This window comes from Brachyistius frenatus, unplaced genomic scaffold (genome assembly GCF_029030835.1).
Source record: "Brachyistius frenatus isolate BFR_SWC_R1_liver_20210118 unplaced genomic scaffold, ASM2903083v1 Contig_11, whole genome shotgun sequence".
Lineage (NCBI taxonomy): Eukaryota > Metazoa > Chordata > Actinopteri > Embiotocidae > Brachyistius > Brachyistius frenatus.
The window spans coordinates 151453-173160 of record NW_027210610.1 but is presented as its reverse complement, the minus strand read 5'-3'; the positions used below and the strand labels follow the sequence as shown (position 1 = coordinate 173160).

Genomic DNA, 21708 nt, shown 5'->3' with positions numbered 1-21708 from the left:
CCTAGAAACTTGATTTTTGATTGCAGTGTGAGAAACATGCTTTCAAAACTTCTTTTTTTTTAGTAAAGACACAAAATTGCCTTCATAATATGTGAGGTCACTTCATCATCTGTGGATTGGTAGTGTTACTCCAGACCAAGAGCAAAAGACTTATCATTCAGTGGTCAGATTCATTGATGTCGTCCTCGACCATCAGCGCTACATGGACCTGCAGGCAAAATCTATTCTGACCGCCAGTCAGAGGTAAATGGAAAGCTCAAGTCAAATGTCAAATTTTCAGACTTTCGCTGGCTAAAACGTTGAATTTCCATGACCTATAATGAAGTGAAAAACAGTCCGCCTTTGTGCTGATCAGTTTTTTTTTTTTGGCTGTGAAGGGCTCCTCCCGTATTTTAGTAGTTTTATCAAGTTTACATCTGACTTTTCTGTCGTCTAATCTGAACGCCGAATCTTTGAAGGCATCGTCTTGTAGCCAAAGCTATTGAAGTGATTATTTTCCTTTGTTAAGCAGCTACAGGAAAAAGCCAAGACGATGACAAAAGGAGGAAGTTCAATAACAATATATATAAAAAGACTTCATGGAAATAATATATTTTTTATAAATGGCAACTAAAATTTAAACATGCTACAAACAAAACTCATATTCCCGGACAAAAATGATATTCCCGGACTCCGCCCAAAGATTTATCCAATCTCCTGAATGTCCATGTCTGGAATAGACTTTTTATAATTCCGTGATGTTCCAGAAATTGCAGGATCAGTGTAAGCCCAGACGTGAATACAAATTCAGAGAACCTCTTCCTGCCACTGCTGACAGCTGCACTCTAATGAAACTTATGAGTTATCTTCTCTCATGAGACAATATTGATTATGAGCATCATCGACCAGACCTCATCTGACATTAATAACGTTGAAACTGGAGGAGGAAGGACGGGCCAAAAAAAACCCATCTCCGTTTAATTGTACCTGTAAAATCCCTTCAACCACATGCAGATGTGCATGTGTGTTACCATGGTTACCATGGTTGACAAATACTGGATAATTATGCAAATAGCTGGTGATTACTTCCTTAACAGCTCCCACAAGCAGCAGGTAAGTTTAGCTGTTTCTAAAATAACATATTTACTATCCCTGTCAGAGCCGGCCTTAAGCATCTAGGGGCCCGTACCAAGGTTTAGCATGGGACCCAACCCTCCACCCTAAACTCAACATGTAGAAAGTAGCTCACAATAAGTCATTAACGCCAAACCTTGAAAATAACTGATGCTGCAATCAGACAACCAAAACTAAGACATGTTCACATAACTAGCCCGCAATCTGTGTACGCACAATGAAATGCAATATTTTTGGCACCACAGGCTCAGATATCAGCCGAGCCGTGTTTGGTCAGCACCACAGCTTTCAGCAGCCTAAAACAACTGCACCAAATGAGCAAACTAATCAGTTTGTTTGAGCCAAATGAAACATGCTAGGTGACATAAAAATAAATGGGCTAAAAGCAACACTGAGACCGAACCTGTTTTCACAGAACTGCTCTTTTTTAAAATAAAAACATGCAGCATTAAACTATCTGAAAAATGCCTTGATCACAAAAGATTCCTTCACACAGCAGCTTTAAACGACACCAAACAGCGAAAAGCCGACATCTACATGGAATATGTTGTTGTTGCATTTTGCCAGATGACTAAGACGTCTCCGGAGAGGAAGTGACATCCCAGTCAGATGCTGTGACAGGTCTCGCATGCTGACCGATCCAAGTGACTGGAAGCTGATGAGAATATTGACAAGAAGTGAGTGGAACGTCTCATTTTTCAGATGGAGCCCGGTTGGTAGGTGGGTAGCAGAGACATACATTTTCACACGTACTAATCTGTGTGTGTGTGTGTGTGTGTGTGTGTGTGTGTGTGTGTGTGTGTGTGTGTGTGTGTGTGTGTGTGTGTGTGTGTGTGTGTGTGTGTGTGTGTGTGTGTGTGTGTGTGTGTCAGAGGGTTCGAACATATACGTTGTACTGAACTGTATGTGTGAATGTGAGCGTAAAAGGCAGGGGAAGTTTGTTTACAAGGGATTTGGCATTTCCAATGACATTAATCCTCCCCGTTTGTATCCTGCGACAACTACAACCACAACAGTGGTGACAGCTAATTCTTCCTGAACATGTTGTAGATTAAATTGGTATAATACACACAAAGTAATGCCAAAAGATGACAGGCAGTATTTCTCTTTTTAGATGTTGTGTACACAAACAATTAGATTTCTGCATTTTTAATGAAGTAAATAATGTGGATATCACTGTATTTGAGTTCACTGTGGACAAAAAAAAACCCAGCTAAAACCCACATTCAAAGCTGCAAAGATATTTGTATTTCTCTCCTTCCACGTTACCTGACTGCCTCTGTTCAGATTCCACCGCTCCACTTCCTGTAACACTGCAGCAAACTTTCACAGACAGACCTCTGCACGCGCACACATGTGCTGGCAATCCTTTTCCTGAATCTGTCTCACCTACGCACACGTCTCCAACAAGCTCAGATGAAAGCGATCATTCGATATAGAACATGCCTGCGTGTGTCCACTCACAGACAGAAAGGCAGCAGAGACAGCAGAGTCTCTTTGGTGGGGCGGGCGGTGAACTCCGGCAGCGCCTGCATCAGTTTGTTCATCACCATGCGAAGGTAGCCCTGCAGCTGCTTCCTTCTCTCCTCCACAAACTTGGCATCCTGCAGACAGAGAGAGCCAAACAGAGCAGAGACAGAAGAAAGAGTTAGTTATAAATAAATGCTCAGGTTAAAGCTGAAAACATAAAATGTTTGAATTTGCTCTAATCAATATTTTGTATATGAAACATAAATTGCTTGACTACGTGAAATTCAAAAGGAGTTGCTTTTAACGATGAACCCACAGAGAATTACAGTTCCCTTCAGCTCCAGACTGCTTTTTTTCAGCTTTTTGTTTTGGTTTTCTGGCACACTCGTGAAATAATTTTTTTGGCAGCAGCCCCAGCTGTTTTAGAGAAAAAGCTCAACACACTCACAGCAAACAAGACAAAGTTATTGAGTATTGGCCAGATTTTTCCCTCAGGAGTTTAGCAGAGTAGAGTGGAAACCGCATGTGTACAACAACATATATACAGTATGTACAGCAGGTTAAACAATGTTTAAATTTTGGGTAATAGTTTTACCTTTCTTCTTTACCTGTTTAAATCTGGCTACTGTAAACTTAGTATCTGACCAGACTGTGTTTGAAACTCTCGAGGGCTTTTCATGTCATTAGGCTGGGAGAAGCAGCAGCAGTAATGTGTCCGATGTACCGGACTGTAATGGTGAAGAAGGAGCTGAGCCGTGAGGCAAAGCTCTTCATTTACCAGTCGGTCTACATCCCTGCCCCTCCCCTATGAACTCTGGGTAATGACTGAAAGAATAAGATCGCAAATGGCGGCTGGGTTTTCTTTGCAGGATACAAGAAGTCGTGGCATTTGATCAACTGATGATGTAACTTTGATCACTCAGTCACTCACTCAGTGATACACTGCATTTACAGGACTGGCCCCTCACCTGGGGACTTGCCAAAAGTTGTCTGATCACACTACCCCTTTTGTTTGGGTATAAAAATACAATAAAAATAAAACCCAAGTTGTAGAAAAGATTAATATTCTTTAAATATTGGTTGTGTTCAGGCTCTACACCCCTGATTTTGCTAAGATTGGATTTATTGAAATGTTTAAGACATCTTTACGTTGTAAAATACCAATGCCAGTAGTTAACTGGACTGAGGGCATTCAATGAGGCCAGCAGTCACAATAAAAACAGAAATGATGGCAGAGTACATGATAAAACCAAAGGCAAGCAAATAAAGGTAGTGTTAAAATAATACAACTTTTACCGCTGTGAGTTTGGTTGTGTTCATTTACAGTTGTGCAGAGTTGTTGGTTGTGTCAGCACTGCTTCTCTCGGCCACTGACCAAATGATGTAATCTAAGTTGGAGGCCACATAGATGGGTGACAGATCGAAGTGTGGTCAAAGTGAAGAAACCATGTCTGACAAACAGTTGTGTATTGTGACTTAAAAACCTGTGACTCAGGAAAGATAAAATCTCATCGGTGTGCAAGAAACACTTTGAATTGTCACGCTGCCACTGACCAGGCCCTCGAAGCCCGGCAAATCTCCTACGACAAGTCACGCACAAAAATTAAAGCTTTTTATTAACGCATTTAATATTTGTGTTTATTTGTCACTTCTGATGCTGAAGATGCACACTCATCTGAGCATTCAGATCTGCTTCCACTGAGCGATTCTGGAGGCAGAGGCGCAGAGCCACATGGCCGGCGCGAGCATGGCTAATCAGCATCCAGCAAGGCTCAGAACAAAGCCTGGGCAATGCTCCGTTTTACTCTCTGGTGCTCAGGACTGGAACAAACAGCCGTTGTAGAGGGCCAACATTTTCTTGTTTTTTCTAAATTACTGCTTTTCTTCTGATCTAAAATCCCAAAACTCATGTGAATTTAATTGTTTTGCCTTAAAATGCACATTTGGTTGTTTTGTACAAGAAGAATTGAGTGTTTGTAGTATCAAGGCTGGATATGCAATCAAGGGAAAAATAAAGGGACACTTAAAAACAAATACTGCAGGTGATAACTGCTAATTTCAAAACAAACAATACAAAATGAAAGCCTTGATAATAGATAGCTAATACAGGTTCAAATTCGTTAATAAACAGTTGCAGTGAACCTACTGCTGGTTAATAAATTACTAACATGAGACATTTTTACTTTTGTTTTCAAAAAGTGACCTGCTATTTTCCCTTACATGCCTGACGTAGCTTTAGAAATAAAAAAGACTTTACTGACCATAGTTTGAAAACGTATTGCGGCATGGGTGACAAAATGACTTTAAAAGAGATCAAATACAGGAACATGCGTATTTAAAAAAAAAAATCTGATATGAAACGCGATTGACCGACAAAAAACGGATCTTTAATCAAAAGCAGAGACTTCTACTGTTATTTTAAGGGTGCATTATAGATGGAAGCAGAATGCTTGCTACACACACAGGGATGCACAGCAGCAGCAGCACAAACATGTATGAGACAAACCCACCTATGATTAATTCAAAGACTACGTACAACCCTTTTGAACCATGAACTTTGCTTTGCGCTCATATTATCCACAGTTAACCAAGAAAAAGTGAATTTGGACACGTCCTAAATGCGCTTACATCATGAGCTTTAGATCTTGCGCTTAGATCACTAAAATACAAGATTAGCATGGTGCTGAGTCAGTAACTGTGTGAGAATCACTGTGTACCCAAACAAAGCTGTGTATAACAAGTGGAAAATGTTATGACAACAATTTCAACAATCCGTTTACAGAGGCACATCCACTGCCTCTGGCTGCACATTTATGATGTAAATTTTTACATTTTGCCCCTCTGAGCTTACAAAATAGTCAGTAAATGACACGTAGCGCAGTGTCCAGAGAGAACTTTTAAAACGAGCCAGGCGATAAAAGGTTGATTGTGGCCCCGAGCAGTGGATAAGTATGTAAGTTTAGGAGAGTAGGAGTGGATAACTCAACTCTGCTGCATGCAGGTTAAAACAGACGGGACAGGAATGGGTAAATCTGATGTGTCAGATTAGGCTGTGCATGCCAGCGTGCGTTCCGTGCTCTGTCAACACAATAAGGGACACCCTGACTGCTTTCACGGATGTCAGAGCTGTAATAATACTAATGGACATCATGACAGATTCATCCTCTGGTTGGAGACAGTAACGAGGGCTGAGGAGTCCAGGTGCTGTCTCCTGTTTGCAGAGAGGAACACGAGGGCAGAGCAGAAACTACTGTGGCATACTGATGCTGGTACAAGGCGGATCCTGTCCTCTTACATCCGTCTGTTTACATCAAGCTATCTCGACGCCGCTCCCTCCGAGCTCCCTCCCCCTGTTTCCTTTTCCATCTGACTCTACTCATATGACAAGAAGCCTAAATAAGCCTATTTTTATTCACCATAAAGGCACATATAAACATGAAGGTGAGCGAGGCTTTGTTAGAGCTTCTCATGGCCTATTTCTGTCTTTTACAGGAGCTTGATAAGACACACAGGAAGCTATACTGCCCTACGAAAGCCGTAACTATATGTTTAATCAAAACTGAAATACAATCCCGTTTCCAAAAAAGTCAGAAGACAACATATCAAAGGAAAATTAAATATGCTCATTTAAAATCTGATGGCAGGAGGCAAAAAGTTGGGACAGGGGCAACAAAAGACTGGAAAAATTGTGTAATGTTAAAAAAAAAACCATCTGGTCGAACATCTTAATAAGGTAACAGGTCAGTAACATGATTGGATATAAAAAAAAAATTAAAAAAAGAGCATCTCAGGCTGCACTGATGTGTGAGTGTTGTTAAAAGAAGTGCAGCACAGTGGTCAACACGCCTCTGTCCCAACAGTTTTGAGATGTGTTGCTGCAATCAAATTGAAAATAAGCACATACATTTCTCAGTTTCTACATTCGATATGTTGTCTTTGGCCTATTTTCAATCAAATATGGGTTTACATGATTTGCAAATCTTCACATTTTGTTTTTATTCATATTTCTTTGGAGGCTGTAACATCTGACTCCCAGTGTGTTTATGTTATCTGCTTTATCAGATAAGAAATGATTAAGCTATAGAAATCTGACATCAGCTATAAAAATTTGATGTAGCGACAAAACATATTCCCAAAACAGGCTAAAATGCAGTCGGTGCACTCTGGTTGTGTGGTTAACAGATCCAGGCTTTATATCCCTGGTCAGGCTGCCCTGTTCACTCCTACAGAAACTTCACATTTACTGCACAATATGCTGTAGTGAAAAAAAAAAACACTGGAGCGAGAGAGTCATATTCAAAGAAAGCTAGTCACCATGATAGCCACAGTTAGCTGAAGCTAAAGCTAAAACTAACTTTCTCCTACCTGTAAATGAAAAAACAAGTTGATAATCTGACATGGAGTCGACCTGATTAAATGAGGCAGTAGCTTAGCTGGATCCAATTACTGTACAATGAAGAAAAAAAACCCAGTGAGGATAAGTATCTCAGCTTCTGAACCAAGTGGAATTTATGCAGTATGGTGTGAGAGGTTAAGCTTCCTTTAAATCATGTATTTTATAGGATTAAACCGTAAATTATTTCATTATATTGATTTTAATATAAATATTCAGAGCAGCAGGACAAATACTTTGGAAACCAGATTAAATTTACATGCTACTTTATGAGCTGTAAATAACAAAAATTATGTTTATTTTCTTCAAACAAATGATACGATAGCTGAAAGAACGCATTGTGAAGATTGTTTAAAGGCAAATAGCACTATCGGCTCATTTCTTTTGGTTATTACGTCATCTTCATGGCAAAACTTTAAACCCTTTTTTTCATCTCTGCTTCTATAGTCACAGCCTTTTAAAGGGAGCTATGGATGATTTAAGGACTTGCTCAAATGTCCATCGTTGCTCCGCTCACCTCGACATGTCGCATACAGTCTGTTGAGGATTTTGGCTTCAAGATAAGACGCATTTCTGCATGCTCGCTTATCGGCAGCCTGTTTCCTCATGTGGTTATGTGAACCAAATGTACCACAATATGGGATCATGAAATGGTCATGTAACGACAGCATGAAAAAACTGCTTATATATATACAGTACACACACACACACACACACATATATACACATACCCAGACACACAACTAAATGTCAGTGCCCAGAGTGAGCCGATAAGAGGGGAGCTGTCAATGAAAGAGAAGCGGAAAGCAGTCACATATGCGCCATGGCCTCCACAACTGCTCAGTGAATTTGCTGCCAGCTTTTCACCATTCAAGTCTTGAGAATGAAAAAAAATAAACTCCAAACAGAACATCTGAAGGACACGCTACAGTAGACCCCCCCCCCCCCCCCACAATAAAATCAAAGCTTTTGACTAAAACTTCGATCGGGCCTGACAATCATGAATTTGTGTTTACAGTGGAATATATTCCTCCGGCTGTGGCTTTTTTTTTTCTTTTTTTTTTTTCTTATTTCTGGTAGAAAAGAGAAGAAGGATGGCTGAGGACTTCTTGTGATCTCAGGCCAAACCTGCTGTTTGCGTAATAAGCTGCTGTCTTAGCAATTCAGATACTTGTTATATCCAAGCAAAAAATTTAACAAAATGCTCCTCAGAATGTAAATCCGACCCTCGATGCGTGTGCGGTACTTCCTGGAGACAGTTTTCTTAGCACCACATATGCAGCTGAAATAAAAAGTAAAAATTCAAAAAAGAATCTCCTTGGTCAAAACATTAAACAGGAGCATCAACCTGAGGTCCAATTTAACCTGCAGTCCACTTGAATTAAATGAGAATGGACGGCATCAGTGCACGCTGGCAACAGAACAAGGTCAACACTTTCCACCAAGTCAGCCCACACTGGACCGCAAGCGGGTCTGAAGAGGCTGCTCTCTCAACGCTGTGTTTAAACACCAAGCTGCGGGCCCGGGACATGCATAAAACATCACAGGCAATTCAGGAATGCTCATACAAGACCGCCACAATGTCTCCTTGTTGTAATTAAAAGCATAAAACATGTATATTGCATAATATGTGAGCACAACATACTAAGGCTGGTTAATAATTCACTTCGTAGTTTGTGATGAATTAATCAGGGCAGCCTTGGCACTCCTCTCCCTCTCTTTGTATGTTCAGATGAGGCGACTGCCAAGGGCGAGAGCTGCTTGTGTAAGTGGCAGCTTTTTTCTGGTATGATTACCTTTCAGGACACTTACATAATGTGTAACTACAAATTGCAAAATAAACAACGCCAATGCCACTGATGTAAGTTCAACTGAAACAAATGGCTAGAATTAATTATTTTAATCATTGTTTTCATCTCGCCTTTACTCCCTCATGTAAATAATATCCTGTGTGATTTTAAATATTACATAATTGCTCATGAATGGCTGACATTTTGTCAGCAGTGACACACAGTATAAACCTAAATGTCAATCTTAATAGGTTCAATCACAAGTCGAGGGTTGAGAGGGAGAGAGACGATCCCAAAACCCAGCGACACCCAGATTAACACCTAGAGTATCGACTGTAAAGCTTTAAGCTTAATGGTGTAAGTTCATTTAGGAGGTGACCAAATCAATTCATTTCACTTCTACTTATAAGTTGTCTGAAGGCACTTAAAATTGTAAACGTCCTCATCACAGAACCTTGAAACAATACAGAGAAGAACCCAACAATTCAACAGTTCCCACGTGAGCGATAGCTGGAAGAAAACCTCAAAAGAGGCTCAGAGGTGGGCAGCCATCTGCCTCGATTGACGGGGTGACGGGAGAAAGAAAAGACAATGAACAATTGGTGGAAGCAGTAACTGCAGACCAGAAACATGCAGCTCCAGTGCCAGAGATACCTGTCCAAAAAAACAAAAAAGAACAAAACTGCACAGAGAAACAAACAAACCGACGGGAAAGAGACGCTAGAATCCACTTTTGCAAGTTAACATTGGAAAATATAAACGTAAAGTAAAACGCATGGTTCAAAAGGGTTGTAATTAATTAATCATGGCTGCAGTTGCAGTTTGGCAGATTTCTATTATAAAGGTTGATTTTTCCAAGATAAACACATAACATAAGAATATATGAGAAGATTCAACGATTATTTTTATCAGAATGGTTAACGTTGGAGTTCATTTAAACGGTGCTCGGCGCCGCTTTGGTACCGAATTTTGATCCCCGTCCCTCGTCACAACTGCAGAAAAAAGACCAGTCACCTCTTTACTCCAGGAAAACAAAAATCAGAAAGTCTCCATTCATCACCGACTTGAATGAAAAAAAGAGATAAAAGCTGCACCAAGAAAGAAGTGATTTTATCAAAGCTGAGTGACCTGTGTGACCAGGACGAGAGGCAGCGATACAAGTGGGCAAAGGAGAGAAGTTGTTGAGGGAGGAGAACAAAGACGAACGGCAGGCTCCTGTGGACGAAGGACACAAGATCAGAACGGGGGAGCGGTCAGTGGGAAGACCTGACAGCTGGACTCTGGGTTCTGACAACAACGGAGCTTGGATGTCATCACTGTGACCCCCTCGCTGTCTCAACGTTAGCGTCAGGAGGGATTTGACAGGCTCGACTCGGGAACATTTAGCCCGGACGCCTGGCCCGGCCCCGGACAAATCAGCTGGTTAAGAGATGTCACGGGCAGCGGGTGTGCATCTGAGTGTGTAACATCATCAGGATTATGAGGTTACACAGCTGGACAGTCTCGCCTAAAGCGTTTGCCGATGCAGAGAGGGAGAGTCTCATTAGCTCATTAACAGCACTGAAGAGACACAGATGCAGAAGTGAGGCTCGGTCTGGATGCTGTGGAGACCTCATGGGACCTCAGCTACTGCTGCCATGGGTCAACACTGCCAGTGGCTGTTGTAACAAGAGCCAACTTCTTTATTTTCCAACTGAAATAACTCCAAATGGCAATGCCCTCAACAGTATTTACATTGACATGATTGCTAATTTCATGCTTCAAACAAAATGAGTCTGAAAATGAGCCAGTTTATTCGGATTGAGGTCATATTCCAGCACATGCGGGTCCATGTTCTCGTCCTGCTTCTGTCCCACATTCAACCTGACAGTAAGTGAGTGTTATGGCTCTCAACGGGCAAGCACACAAACCAAAAACATTTTAATTAAACCGTCCTTGAGCTGGAGTTGTGCAACTTAAAAATGTAATAATCTTCTCCAGAATGTAATATCAGGTTTCACATTATTTAGCCTCACTGTTCAAAGTGAACTCAAGGTAACATCCATCCTGAAATTTGGTGAATCACTGTGACCTCATTGAAGCAGAGATTTGAGGTTACATCATGAACTTGAGCTCAAATTTATCAAATTTATAACACGTACCTACTTTATTTCCTTAAAGTCAAGAAAGAAACACATTTATTAAGTGACCTCCTCCTATTTCTTTGAATCTTTCAAGTGATAATGTGAATACATCTGAGAATAATCACCCATCTGCAGCGAGGAACTAGAAGGGTACAGAGAGTGGATCTAAGTTTAAGGAAAAGATTTTGAAACTGGCTAAAATAAAGTGTCAGTGTCAATTCAAGCTTGAAATAAATGGTTTAGTTTTCACTTAAGCAAAAGTAAAAATGCAAATACTCTAGCTCACAATCATCTTCAATCGTGTCAAATGTCACTGCAGCTTGACCTGGAAACTGGGGGCAAGTTGAAGGAAAATGGTTGTAAAGGCCACTCAAGTATTTTTCCCTAATTGCATCAAATATATTAAATAGTTGTTAATACGAAGACCGTGTAGCATTGAGATCATCACTATTTCTTTTTACCCCGCTGTACAATCACAGTGAAGGAGGAGTGGGGCAAATTCCACAAAGACCTGCCATCATCTAACATGCTGAAAAACAATGGAGGAGAATTTATCCATGTCATCCAGAGAGCGAGAGCGAAAACAGGTACATTTTGACACTCGGTACTTGTTGATAACACAAACTATCTGGGACATAAGGCACTCACAACGCATAAATTAACTGTTAGTTTTGCAGATATTCGGTATCATAGCAACCAAAGCATCTCTGCTGAAAAAAACGCTTCGACTCTGAAGTGCTTCCAGCTGGGTGTTTTCAGAAGAGCAACTGGCATTTTCAGATGGGAAAAAAACGCCACGATGGACACAGGGCCTAGGTGACTGAAATATGAATGCAAACGTTAGATGATAAAAGTCTTCACACACAACAACACAAACTCTCTAAAACTTTGTATTTACAGACCAGTACAGCCACAGCATGTACAAATGACATACACGTTGAGTGGAAACAAACATCCCTTCATTATGCTATAAAAAAAAAAAAAGTTACTATATGACAGCATAGTTTGATGTAAAAGGTCCCGGACAGGACAAAGTTAGAGCCAAGCCCTTAACATACACCAAAAACAACACACAGATAGGTAATTGTGTCGTATTAGTTAAAGTCTCGTCAGATGTAACGTGTGACGCACGCGGAGCGCTGCTACACGTGAGCCTAACTGTTTCACTTTCACATGGAGCTCCCGTGTTGTGGTGGTGGTGAGTCCCCACCGGACTGGAGATTAACACCAATCACAGCGCATGAAAACGGCCTGAGAAGTCAGTCAAGTGTCAGCGTAGATAATCTCTCTAACGTGTGTGTGTGTGTGTGTGTGTGTGTGTGTGTGTGTGTGTGTGTGTGTGTGCGTGTGTGTGTGTGTGTTAACAGGCATAAAACTGAGAGTCCTTGGCATGTAATACAGTTAGTGAGGGGTGTGTGTGTGTGCATATTTCCCCTACTACCTGATCTCCACTGACAGCTGATGTGTTTCATCCTCACCAGTGCGAACCACAGCGGAACAGATCTTCACGGTGCAGTTAAAAAGCTTTTGAAGGTCTTTCCCTCTCTCATCGCACCAAGTAACCCATTCCTAACATTAACATTTTTCCATCATTAGCCGCATATAATAGTGAGAGACCGTGTGTGTGTGTGTGTGTGTGTGTGTGTGTGTGTGTGTGTGTGTGTGTGTGTGTGTGTGTGTGTGTGTGTGTGTGTGTGTGTGTGTGTGTGTGTGTGTGTGTGTGTGTGTGTGTGTGTGTCAAAGTCAGCTTTGGATTTGCAAAGTGCCTCTTTGTAATGGATGAAAGCAGTGAAAAGACTAAAAGATAGACTGCAGCAAAAACAGAGCCAGAGATGAGAAAACTATTACAAACATGAAGGGCAGAAAATAACAGAGACAGATGGACAGAAAGGAAGAAGGACTCAACACAACAACAGCTTTTATCAACTCAGGTTTTAATCCAAATTGAGCACCTATATATATATATATATATATATATATATATATATGTATATATATATGCCTGATCTTCTGTGTGAATGTACCTTTTGAGGCTTCTGTGCTTTCTGCTGTTTTAAATCTGTTCGCAAATATATTGGTATCGTTTAGATGTTGTTCAATATGAAACTTACATTACAGTGCTTGGAAGTTTGTGAGCCCTCCACAATTTTCTATATTTTCAGAATTTCTGCATAAATATGTGCTAAAACATCATCATATTTTTTACGCAAGCCAATAAATTGGACAAAGAGAACATCTTTTTACAAATGGTTTAATTTTTTATACTTGGTAAATTATGTATTTATATATCTGTGAGCAGCTGAAGTATGTTAACCTCCAGGATTAACAGTTAATCTGAAGGTGAAACTGAAGTCAGGTGTGTTCAATCAATGGGATGATAATCAGGTGTGAGTAGGCGCCATGTTTTATTTAAAGAACAGGAATCTATCAAAGTCTGAGCTTTACAACACGGGTCATGTGGAAGTAGATCATGGCACGAGGATTTTTGAGGATGTCAGAAAAAGAGCTGTTGATGCTCATCAGGCTGGAAAAAGTTACAAAATCCCCTTTAAAGAGAGTTTGGACTCCAACAATACACAGTCAGACAGATTGTGTATGATTCCCTCCCCAAGAGACCAACAAAGATTACTCCAATAGCATGGTGTGAAAAAAGGTCACAAAGTAACCCAGGGTAACTTCTAAGTAACTAAAGGCCTCTCACATTGGGAAATGTTAACGTCCACCGTCAAGAGAACAATGAACAACAATGGCAGTGTTGCGAGGAGAAAGACACTCCTCACCAAAAAGAATATTTCTGCCCGTCTGAAGTTTGCTAAATATTACGCAATAAACAAGTCACAGTCCTGACCTCAATCAAATATAAATGCTGTCTAAGGACCTGAAGCGTGCAGTTCATGTGAGGAAACCCACCACCATCTCAAAGTTAAAGCTGTTCTGTATGCAGGAACGGGCAAAAATTTCTGCAGAACTGATCAACCAGCCACAGCCGATTTGTCACAGCTGTTAGTACCTTACATCCTGTGCGCAGTGACGAGGTGGGTCGAAAAACGGTAATGTGATGCAGTAGAAAGGGTGGAAAATCTGTGTATGGGTGGAGGTATCAGGTGGTTGAATGAAACAAACCCAGGACTTTTTTCCGGATCTGCTTATTTCTTTTACTTTTGTAAATCTCTAACCCAGTCCTTTTAGCAACATTTGGAACAATTTCAACTTCCGCTTGAGTAAAATATCAAAATAAACATCCCCCTGGTTTTTCAACAGCAGCACTGCACTCCACTTCACCTGAGGAAGAAGGTCCACTGCTGCCAACACCACAAAGTACTCAAAAAAATAAAAATACAGCAACAAACAGAGTGGACTGAAATAACAGGGAAACTCAGCACGGCAGGCCTGCTGATTACTAACACAACCACACACACACAGACACGCACATACACAATAAATACACAGCAATATACAAAATACACACTCCATGCTGAAGAAACTCACTTCTGGGGCTTAAAACCACTGTTGTACACACATAGAAACACACACCTTTGTAAAGATTTACACACGCACGAACGCGCGCACGCGCGCACACACACACACACACACACACACACACACACACACACACACACACACACACACACACACACACAAACTACCTCAAACTTTATAAAGCCCTCCACCTGCTCCCTCATTTTGTTTCAGTCTGGACGTTCGGCCTCAAGCGTTTTCTTCCAAAACTTTTGTGGTTGCAGCAGCTAATTTTAGAGAACTGAACACATTATTAAATTGGATTAAATTTGCAGTTTGTTCTTCATAATATAAACAATATGAAAAGTAAAAAATCTGCGGCATATATACACATCTTGTTAAATCAATTCAAAACATTTTAATCTTTAGATGGTTTACGTAGCATTATCTTCATGAGGGGACGAGACCTTCATCAAAAAACTGTGACTGTCCATAGAAAAGTTACAATAGGTAAGAATAATACGAGGCAAAGCACGAGGCAGTTCGACTCATCAAAACAGTGCCAATTAAAAAAATTTCAATCATGTTTGTAATTTGTTGCAGTATTTTCATTTTTCATGTTTGCAATAATTTTTCAATTATCATGGAAAATGTTTTCATCCCACCTTTTGTGAATGAAAAATAACTTGATAGCGTGATGGGATTTATTTTTTTCCCTGTTAGAAGAAGACGGGTTGGGAGGTGTTCACTTCTTGTTTTCTACTATGAGTCTTGTTTTTGTTTTTTTCAATGATGACGGTTGAATAACTTCATGGAAGTAGTAGCGTTAACACACACCACAGTTCAAGTTATCATTTTAACTCAAACCATTATCTTTCCTGCTCGTATATAACTGGTCTGAAACGTGGGTTAAAGATGCAACAAGACACGGAGCAAGACTATAAAAGATAAAGACAGAGGAAGCAGATGCAACAGGAAATCTGGTGTCCACGGTGCAACCTGAGGCAAACATCACCAGTGTGTGTACAGCATATTGGTAAAGTCATAGAAACTGTTAAGAGAAGAGCAAAGACAAACAGTACAGGAACGAGTTCTCAAGAGTCTTATAAAAATGGCACCTCATTCAAAATAAGAATAAACAAATCATGTTGGCAAACAGAAGTAAAGGTGATTTGAGTGCAGAGAGTAAAAAAAAAAAAAAAAAGACATGAAAAGAGGGGAACAGCACGAAACAATAAGTCTCGGAAAAAAGCAATGCCGCGTATTGTGGGAGGAAAATAATGATTGCAATTCAAATAAAACAGACAACAGAGAGAGAAAGGCTGGTGTCATATGACTTTCATTATTCATGTACGTTATTCAGAATGATTGTATTACACATCTGACTACACGCGACAATTTACTGTAGCGTGCTACTGGTTGCTTTTGTTGTACTCGTGTTTTGTGTACTCGCCCAGAGATTTGAAGTGGAAATGAGCTGCTAGCTGAATCTGGTTCAACATATCTCCTGAGCCAAAATATCTACAGCTTTAATTCTTTTACCCAGAATTTAATGTGTTTTTGTGTCCTCTTTTTTTACACAATCAATAAACACACTGATGGCTTCTGTCCAGCAGCTTTAGTGAAAAATAAACACTCTTGTGTGGTGCACAAGTACGCCATTTGGAACACAGCAACACCAATTCACACACTAATGGAGCTCAACTGCCATGCAAGGTGCTCACCATCAGGCATACACTTACACACACATTCACACACCAATGGTACACAATCGGAAGCAACTTTGGGTTCAATGTCTTGCCCATGGATCCTTTGGCATGTGGATAGGAGGAGTGGGGGATCGAACTGCCAACCTTTCGATTAGTGTGCAACTCGTTCTACCATCTGAGCCACGATTGATGCTATCTGGACATGATCCCTGACAAATAAATATGATCAACCGATCACACTCGAGGGGTCAATATGAGGGAGTCAACCACTGATCACAAAGAGGAGAGTTGGTGTTGAGCTGTCGGATGTATTCATTAAGACTTTACAGGAACTGTGTTTTTCTGTCCAGCAACATGTGGAGTTCCTGCTTTAAAATGTGGTTTCAGAGTAACAAAGCCAGGGCTGCTTTTCTCTGCAGTGATGGCCAACTTCCTGAAAACGGTGAAAACCAATGATTCACATAAACCTGCAGTGTAATGGGCTTTCAGAGAGCTTTTCAGAACACGATGACACCAACTGTGTCTGCCTTTGATAGACGCTCGCACTTCCACACGATCCCACATGGTCATGCAGAGAGAGACACACACACACACACACACACACACACACACACACACACACACACACACACACACACACACACTCTCTCTCTCTCTCTCTCTCTCTACCTCTCCTCACACTCGTCGTGCCTGCAACACAGCATTCAGTCCGGTTTCTAACCGTGAAAGCGCAGTGTCTTTGAAGGTGGGAAGTCAGACCAGAGCTTTTGGCTGCGGTTGCATCAAATTCAACTAGCCAGAGAATCGGGGTCAGAACCAAATTATTTTCCAAAGGTTGGAGGGACACAGAGGAGAACAGGATGAAAAGGAGGAAGAGAGGAGTGACAGAGAGAGGGTGAGGGCTCACCAGGACAGAGATAGCCTGCTTAAGTGAGAGGTTCGGTGTGTGGATTGGAAAAACATGGCAAAAGAGGAAGAGGGTCAAATGATGTGGTTGTAGTGAACTCCATTTGACCATCGCTTTATGTTTTGCTGCAGAGTTCACCATCTTTAAAAGACTGCTATTAATTTTCACCATCTGATATAAAATGTTATAAAAAGCTATGTGGGGCGAGTATCTTTTTACGGGGTTCAATCGACAATCCCCGGCTGCTAGAGGAAGGCTTTAGTAAATAAACCTTGATTGTTCATTCACAGTTTAGCAATTATAACTTGGCACAGCGAGTCTGTTACGCTGTGGATTTCTCCACATGCCAAACCAGCGCACATGGGGCTGTATAACAGTGATACCCTGCATTCAAAGAGTGTGGAGGGTGGTGCATGTTCGGCTATCTATCTTACAGGTGTACTTACACTAATAACATAATCCACCTCCGAGGTCAAGAATCATGTTATTAATTAACTACATATGTTTGTAGGGGCTGAGGTTATCTTAAAAAGTACCGTTCACAACAGCACTTCCACTGTGTGGTATTTCCACACTCTGTGGAGGATGGCCTTAGATGCTGGTTCAGGTAAATATTAAAAGCTCTGCCTGACTTTTTATTGGATTTTAGGAAATTTTACACTCCAGGAACCTCCAAATCTGTTATCTAAGATGGTATTAAATGCAACAAAAAACAATGGGAGTGTATAGTCCTCATAAAACATAAGAGGTGACAAATGCTGTGTTTAGACATAAACAATAAAGCATAAGTCTAACCTTTATCTTGCTTACATAATTATGAAAGCCATGCAGCCAAAGGGGTTTTATTTTTCATTATCAGGCTTGTCGAGCATTGAGCAGCTCTACAGTGCAGTAATGTTTCTTTATTTCTATGTTTCATAAATAGTTCATGTGATCAGTGAGGATGCAGTATGCAGCTCTTTTAACCATTCAGTGTATCCTTTTTAAATAATTCAGCTTTACCTGGCAGAGTATTTACTGGATCTCATTTTAATACATTTTTCAAAGGATTCCCCAAAGAACCTTTGACGGTTGTAGTCTTCCTTGCATGTCTGTCATGCTATAACAGTGGGATCTAATCTCAGAATCACACACGTTTTACCAGAACCTGGAAACAACATGTTCTTCTTCTCCTTTTGGTGTTTAATGGTGGCTGGCAAACAGCTTTCAGGTAAATTACTGCCACCTTCTGGTGGTAATAATGTATTACCACCAGGCGCCAGGAAATAAGTCAAAATGATAGTTGCATAAACTATTTGATTTTTAATTTAATGACTATTAAAAAGTTTGAAATTCAAGACACATCCCAACTGGGAAGGCTATTCGTCAGGCACACGAAGACATCACGGTTGGTATTAGCTCACCTTGTTTCCTATAGCTTTCTTGGGTGGAAAGTTGAAGGTGTCCACCTGTGGAAAATGGGTTCTCAGGTGGTTGTGGAGCTCCCTGAACTCTGTGTAGCGCCTGTACACGTTCCACTCATTGTCCAGGATGCGGATGTACACCTGAGGAAAGGCAGACACATCATCGTCATTGTCATTGTCATTGTCATTGTCCTCGTCATGGTCTTCGTCATTGTGATCATCGTCATCAATGATCAGCAGGAGCAGCGTGTCCTGATTTCACCATGTCTGATAAGTCAGAAAATCAGTAATTAAAAGCAACACTGTAGAGACAACCAGTTCGGCAGCATGTGGGCTTTTCCCCTGTGAGAAACTCAGTTAAAATATTAAGATACATTGCATGTATATTATATATTCTATAAAAGATTTGATAAAAAAAAAAAAAAAAAAAATGCCAGACACCCCATTACCACACTTGTATAATAGCCTTTCTGTTGCATTTCACATATTGGTCATTAAGCTCTTACAGCACCCAAAAATAAATGTATGAGATGGGTGAAAGAAAGAATTCCTCTCATCCTTGAAAATGTTTTTTTTCACATGTTTTTTTTTACATATTGCAACACATGACAGAAATAGTCTATAGACGCGACTGTGCCGCCACCATTTCCATGGACCATTAGCTGCTTTATTCGGACTCATGAAATATAGAGGGAGCAGACAGTGAGAGAAGATGAGCCTATTACTGGAAAGTGAGGGAGAAAAAGAAGAGGGAGCTGGGCTCCATTTTCACAGCAGAAAACAGGGAATAAATGGAGACAAGAGAGAGCAGAGCAGCTTTTGAGGATTCAATTTTAAAAAGACCAACTACACAAAATTACAGACTTGAGATTCAAGTACATCAAAAGAAACAAAAGTGATTTAAATATCTCCCAAATGTACCTCAGCATAGCTCCTCCCATACTAGGTAAGTCAAAAGATAAAGTCAACAATGAGCAAGAATGTCAAAACTGTGCCATAATGTTGAAATACATGTTAACCTTCAAAACCCAACGTGGTCCTGAAAGTATTCCATATGGACATTACTGCTTTTATGGCTACAGCCTTTGTTGAACAGAGAGCAGGGTTAAGCCAAAACATTCAACTTTACATTGTTAGGTAACATAACTTTTCATATTTAAACATTGACTGGTGTTTGGATGAAGCATCAATGTACTTTCAAGCAGACTCTTGCTGAGATGCCCTGTTGAACTGCATTTTGGTCAGACTTTTAGGGCTGAAGTGCATCACGTCAACACACCAGAACAGCATGCGCTGAACGAAATGTGAATCTGAAGCCACCGCTGTATTTCAACTGCAGTGCTCTGCCCTTGGTCGAACCGTGTCTGAACTCCCCGCCCACGACACCTTTCCACTGTCAAAAATTGGGGATAGTGCTTCCTTCAATTTTCCAAATTTGACAATTTTCCAGTCACACCCACTTCACATGGTCATCTGCAAATGTTCAGGGGTGAGAAAGTAGGCAGGGTTTGAACTTTTCCTCTGGCGCTCATGTTTTTATCCTTCACACAACTATTTCTGTCACGAGTACAACATTATGAATGCTTCCAGGAGAGACAGTGTGTTGTCATCCTCCTATTTGAACAACTATCCCCTCTCACTCGTCCTGTGGATGGCCCCCTTCTTTACTCCACCTTTGAGTCTGGTCAGTATGTTGTAGAAAAAGGTTCTCTTCATGTATAGCCCTCGCTTAAGATTTGCTAATTAACACAAACCACAAAATATAACTGCGGTTGATGGGAATCTGATTAACTTTGCAGCTATTTGGTCACAAATCAAAGTTTTGGACAAATATAGATTCTGATTCGATGGTGAACTTTCATGAGATGAAAGTTTAGCAGATCACAAAACGTTGAGGTGTTCAAAATTTTAATGGTAACCCACTCAATAGCTGTGAAATAGTCAAAGGAAACATCAACTTTACATTGTTGCTTGAAGAAAAGTCATCAAAGTATTCTGGTTTCATCCACTGGGAACTCAAAAAAAAAATCTGTATAAATGTGTTGTGTCAGTCCATTTAGTTGGTGTTGCAATGTATAATTGGAAACTTTGACCTGCTGGTGGAGCTGAAAAAAAAAAAAAAAAAAAAAAATCAGGGAATCAAGTCCATAATAGCCATCCTCTTGAGACCATGAGTGTTTTTACAAAATTTCATGACAATCCATTGAACAGTTGTGCAGGTCTGGAACAAGTACCGATATCTCTAGAAAGATAGTACTAGCTTACATTGTACTATCATCATGGTTAATATGTAATTTTACTGGCATCTGGATTCTTTGGTTTTAACACACTTAGTTTACACGTCTTAAAAATACTTTTGATGTAATTGAATGTCCTTTTCACTAGTGCAGACAACAAACTCAGAGCTACAGGAACTACATTTTGTTCATGTCAACCTCAAACACATTTTGACACATAATAGCAGCAAGCAATGACAGAGTTTCTTTTTTAGTTGACGGTTGCTTTACTCAGTAATCTTTTGTCAGCGTTAATGCTACTGTGCAGTCTAGGGAACATGGCAAACATACAAATTGTGGCATTTTGGACAGCCATTAAGAATATCAGCAGCTGAAGCTTTGTTGGCTCATTGAAATGTCTCATTGCTCATATTTCAGGAGCAGGGACAGACATGTGCAGACACTGTTAATGTCATAAAAACATATCAGAAAATAATAGTTCATAGTGAAGTCAACATGAATCATAGAAAATCATATTCAAATGGACTTTTACTAAATGAGCTGAACCTGAATATCAAGATATTTTTTTCTAGCACTATGACACTCACTGTGTAGTTACAGAAAAGTAGAATGATTTGCAAAAGTCTGACAATCCAGTGGTACATTTCAAAAAGGAACTAATAGCTAATTCAGCATACTTTTAATGGTAAATATGCCAAAATGTGTGCACCTGTTTAAAAAAAAATTCAAAGGAGATCCACAATGTCAGCCCTGATAAACAGTAACTTATTGTTTGAAGAGCAGCTGCACAAAAGGAAATACCCGAATCTGGTAAATGACAGTAACAGTTGACAAGATGGGACCCGACAAGACCGCTAATGGACTGGAGACTTGTCATCTCAGCACTTTGTCTGACCTACAGAAGCACATCTAAGTTTTTACAAACTTCTTTTTTTGCAGGTTAAGAGAAGCAGTGACTCGGTGCATTATGGTTTGGTTGTATTGATCAAAAAGAGCGATGGAGCTGACAATACTGAGGCATGATGAATGCCTTAATCGAGACAAATGAAAGCTTCTTTGACTTCATTCAGGCCTTTTTCTCAGTTGGCAGAAGCACATATGTAA

General features: G+C 40.3%; 1 protein-coding gene across 1 annotated transcript in view; it reads right to left on the bottom strand.

Moving 5' to 3' along the window:
* snx29 (sorting nexin 29) overlaps nt 1–21708 on the bottom strand; it is a 147606-nt gene that overhangs the window by 13388 nt on the left and 112510 nt on the right. Inside the window, exons 19-20 of the mRNA XM_069691296.1 lie at nt 18368–18508; nt 2578–2717 (exon numbers count right to left, since the gene is read on the bottom strand). Of these exons, the coding sequence (XP_069547397.1) occupies nt 2578–2717; nt 18368–18508 (281 nt within the window). The remainder of the gene's footprint in view (nt 1–2577; nt 2718–18367; nt 18509–21708) is intronic.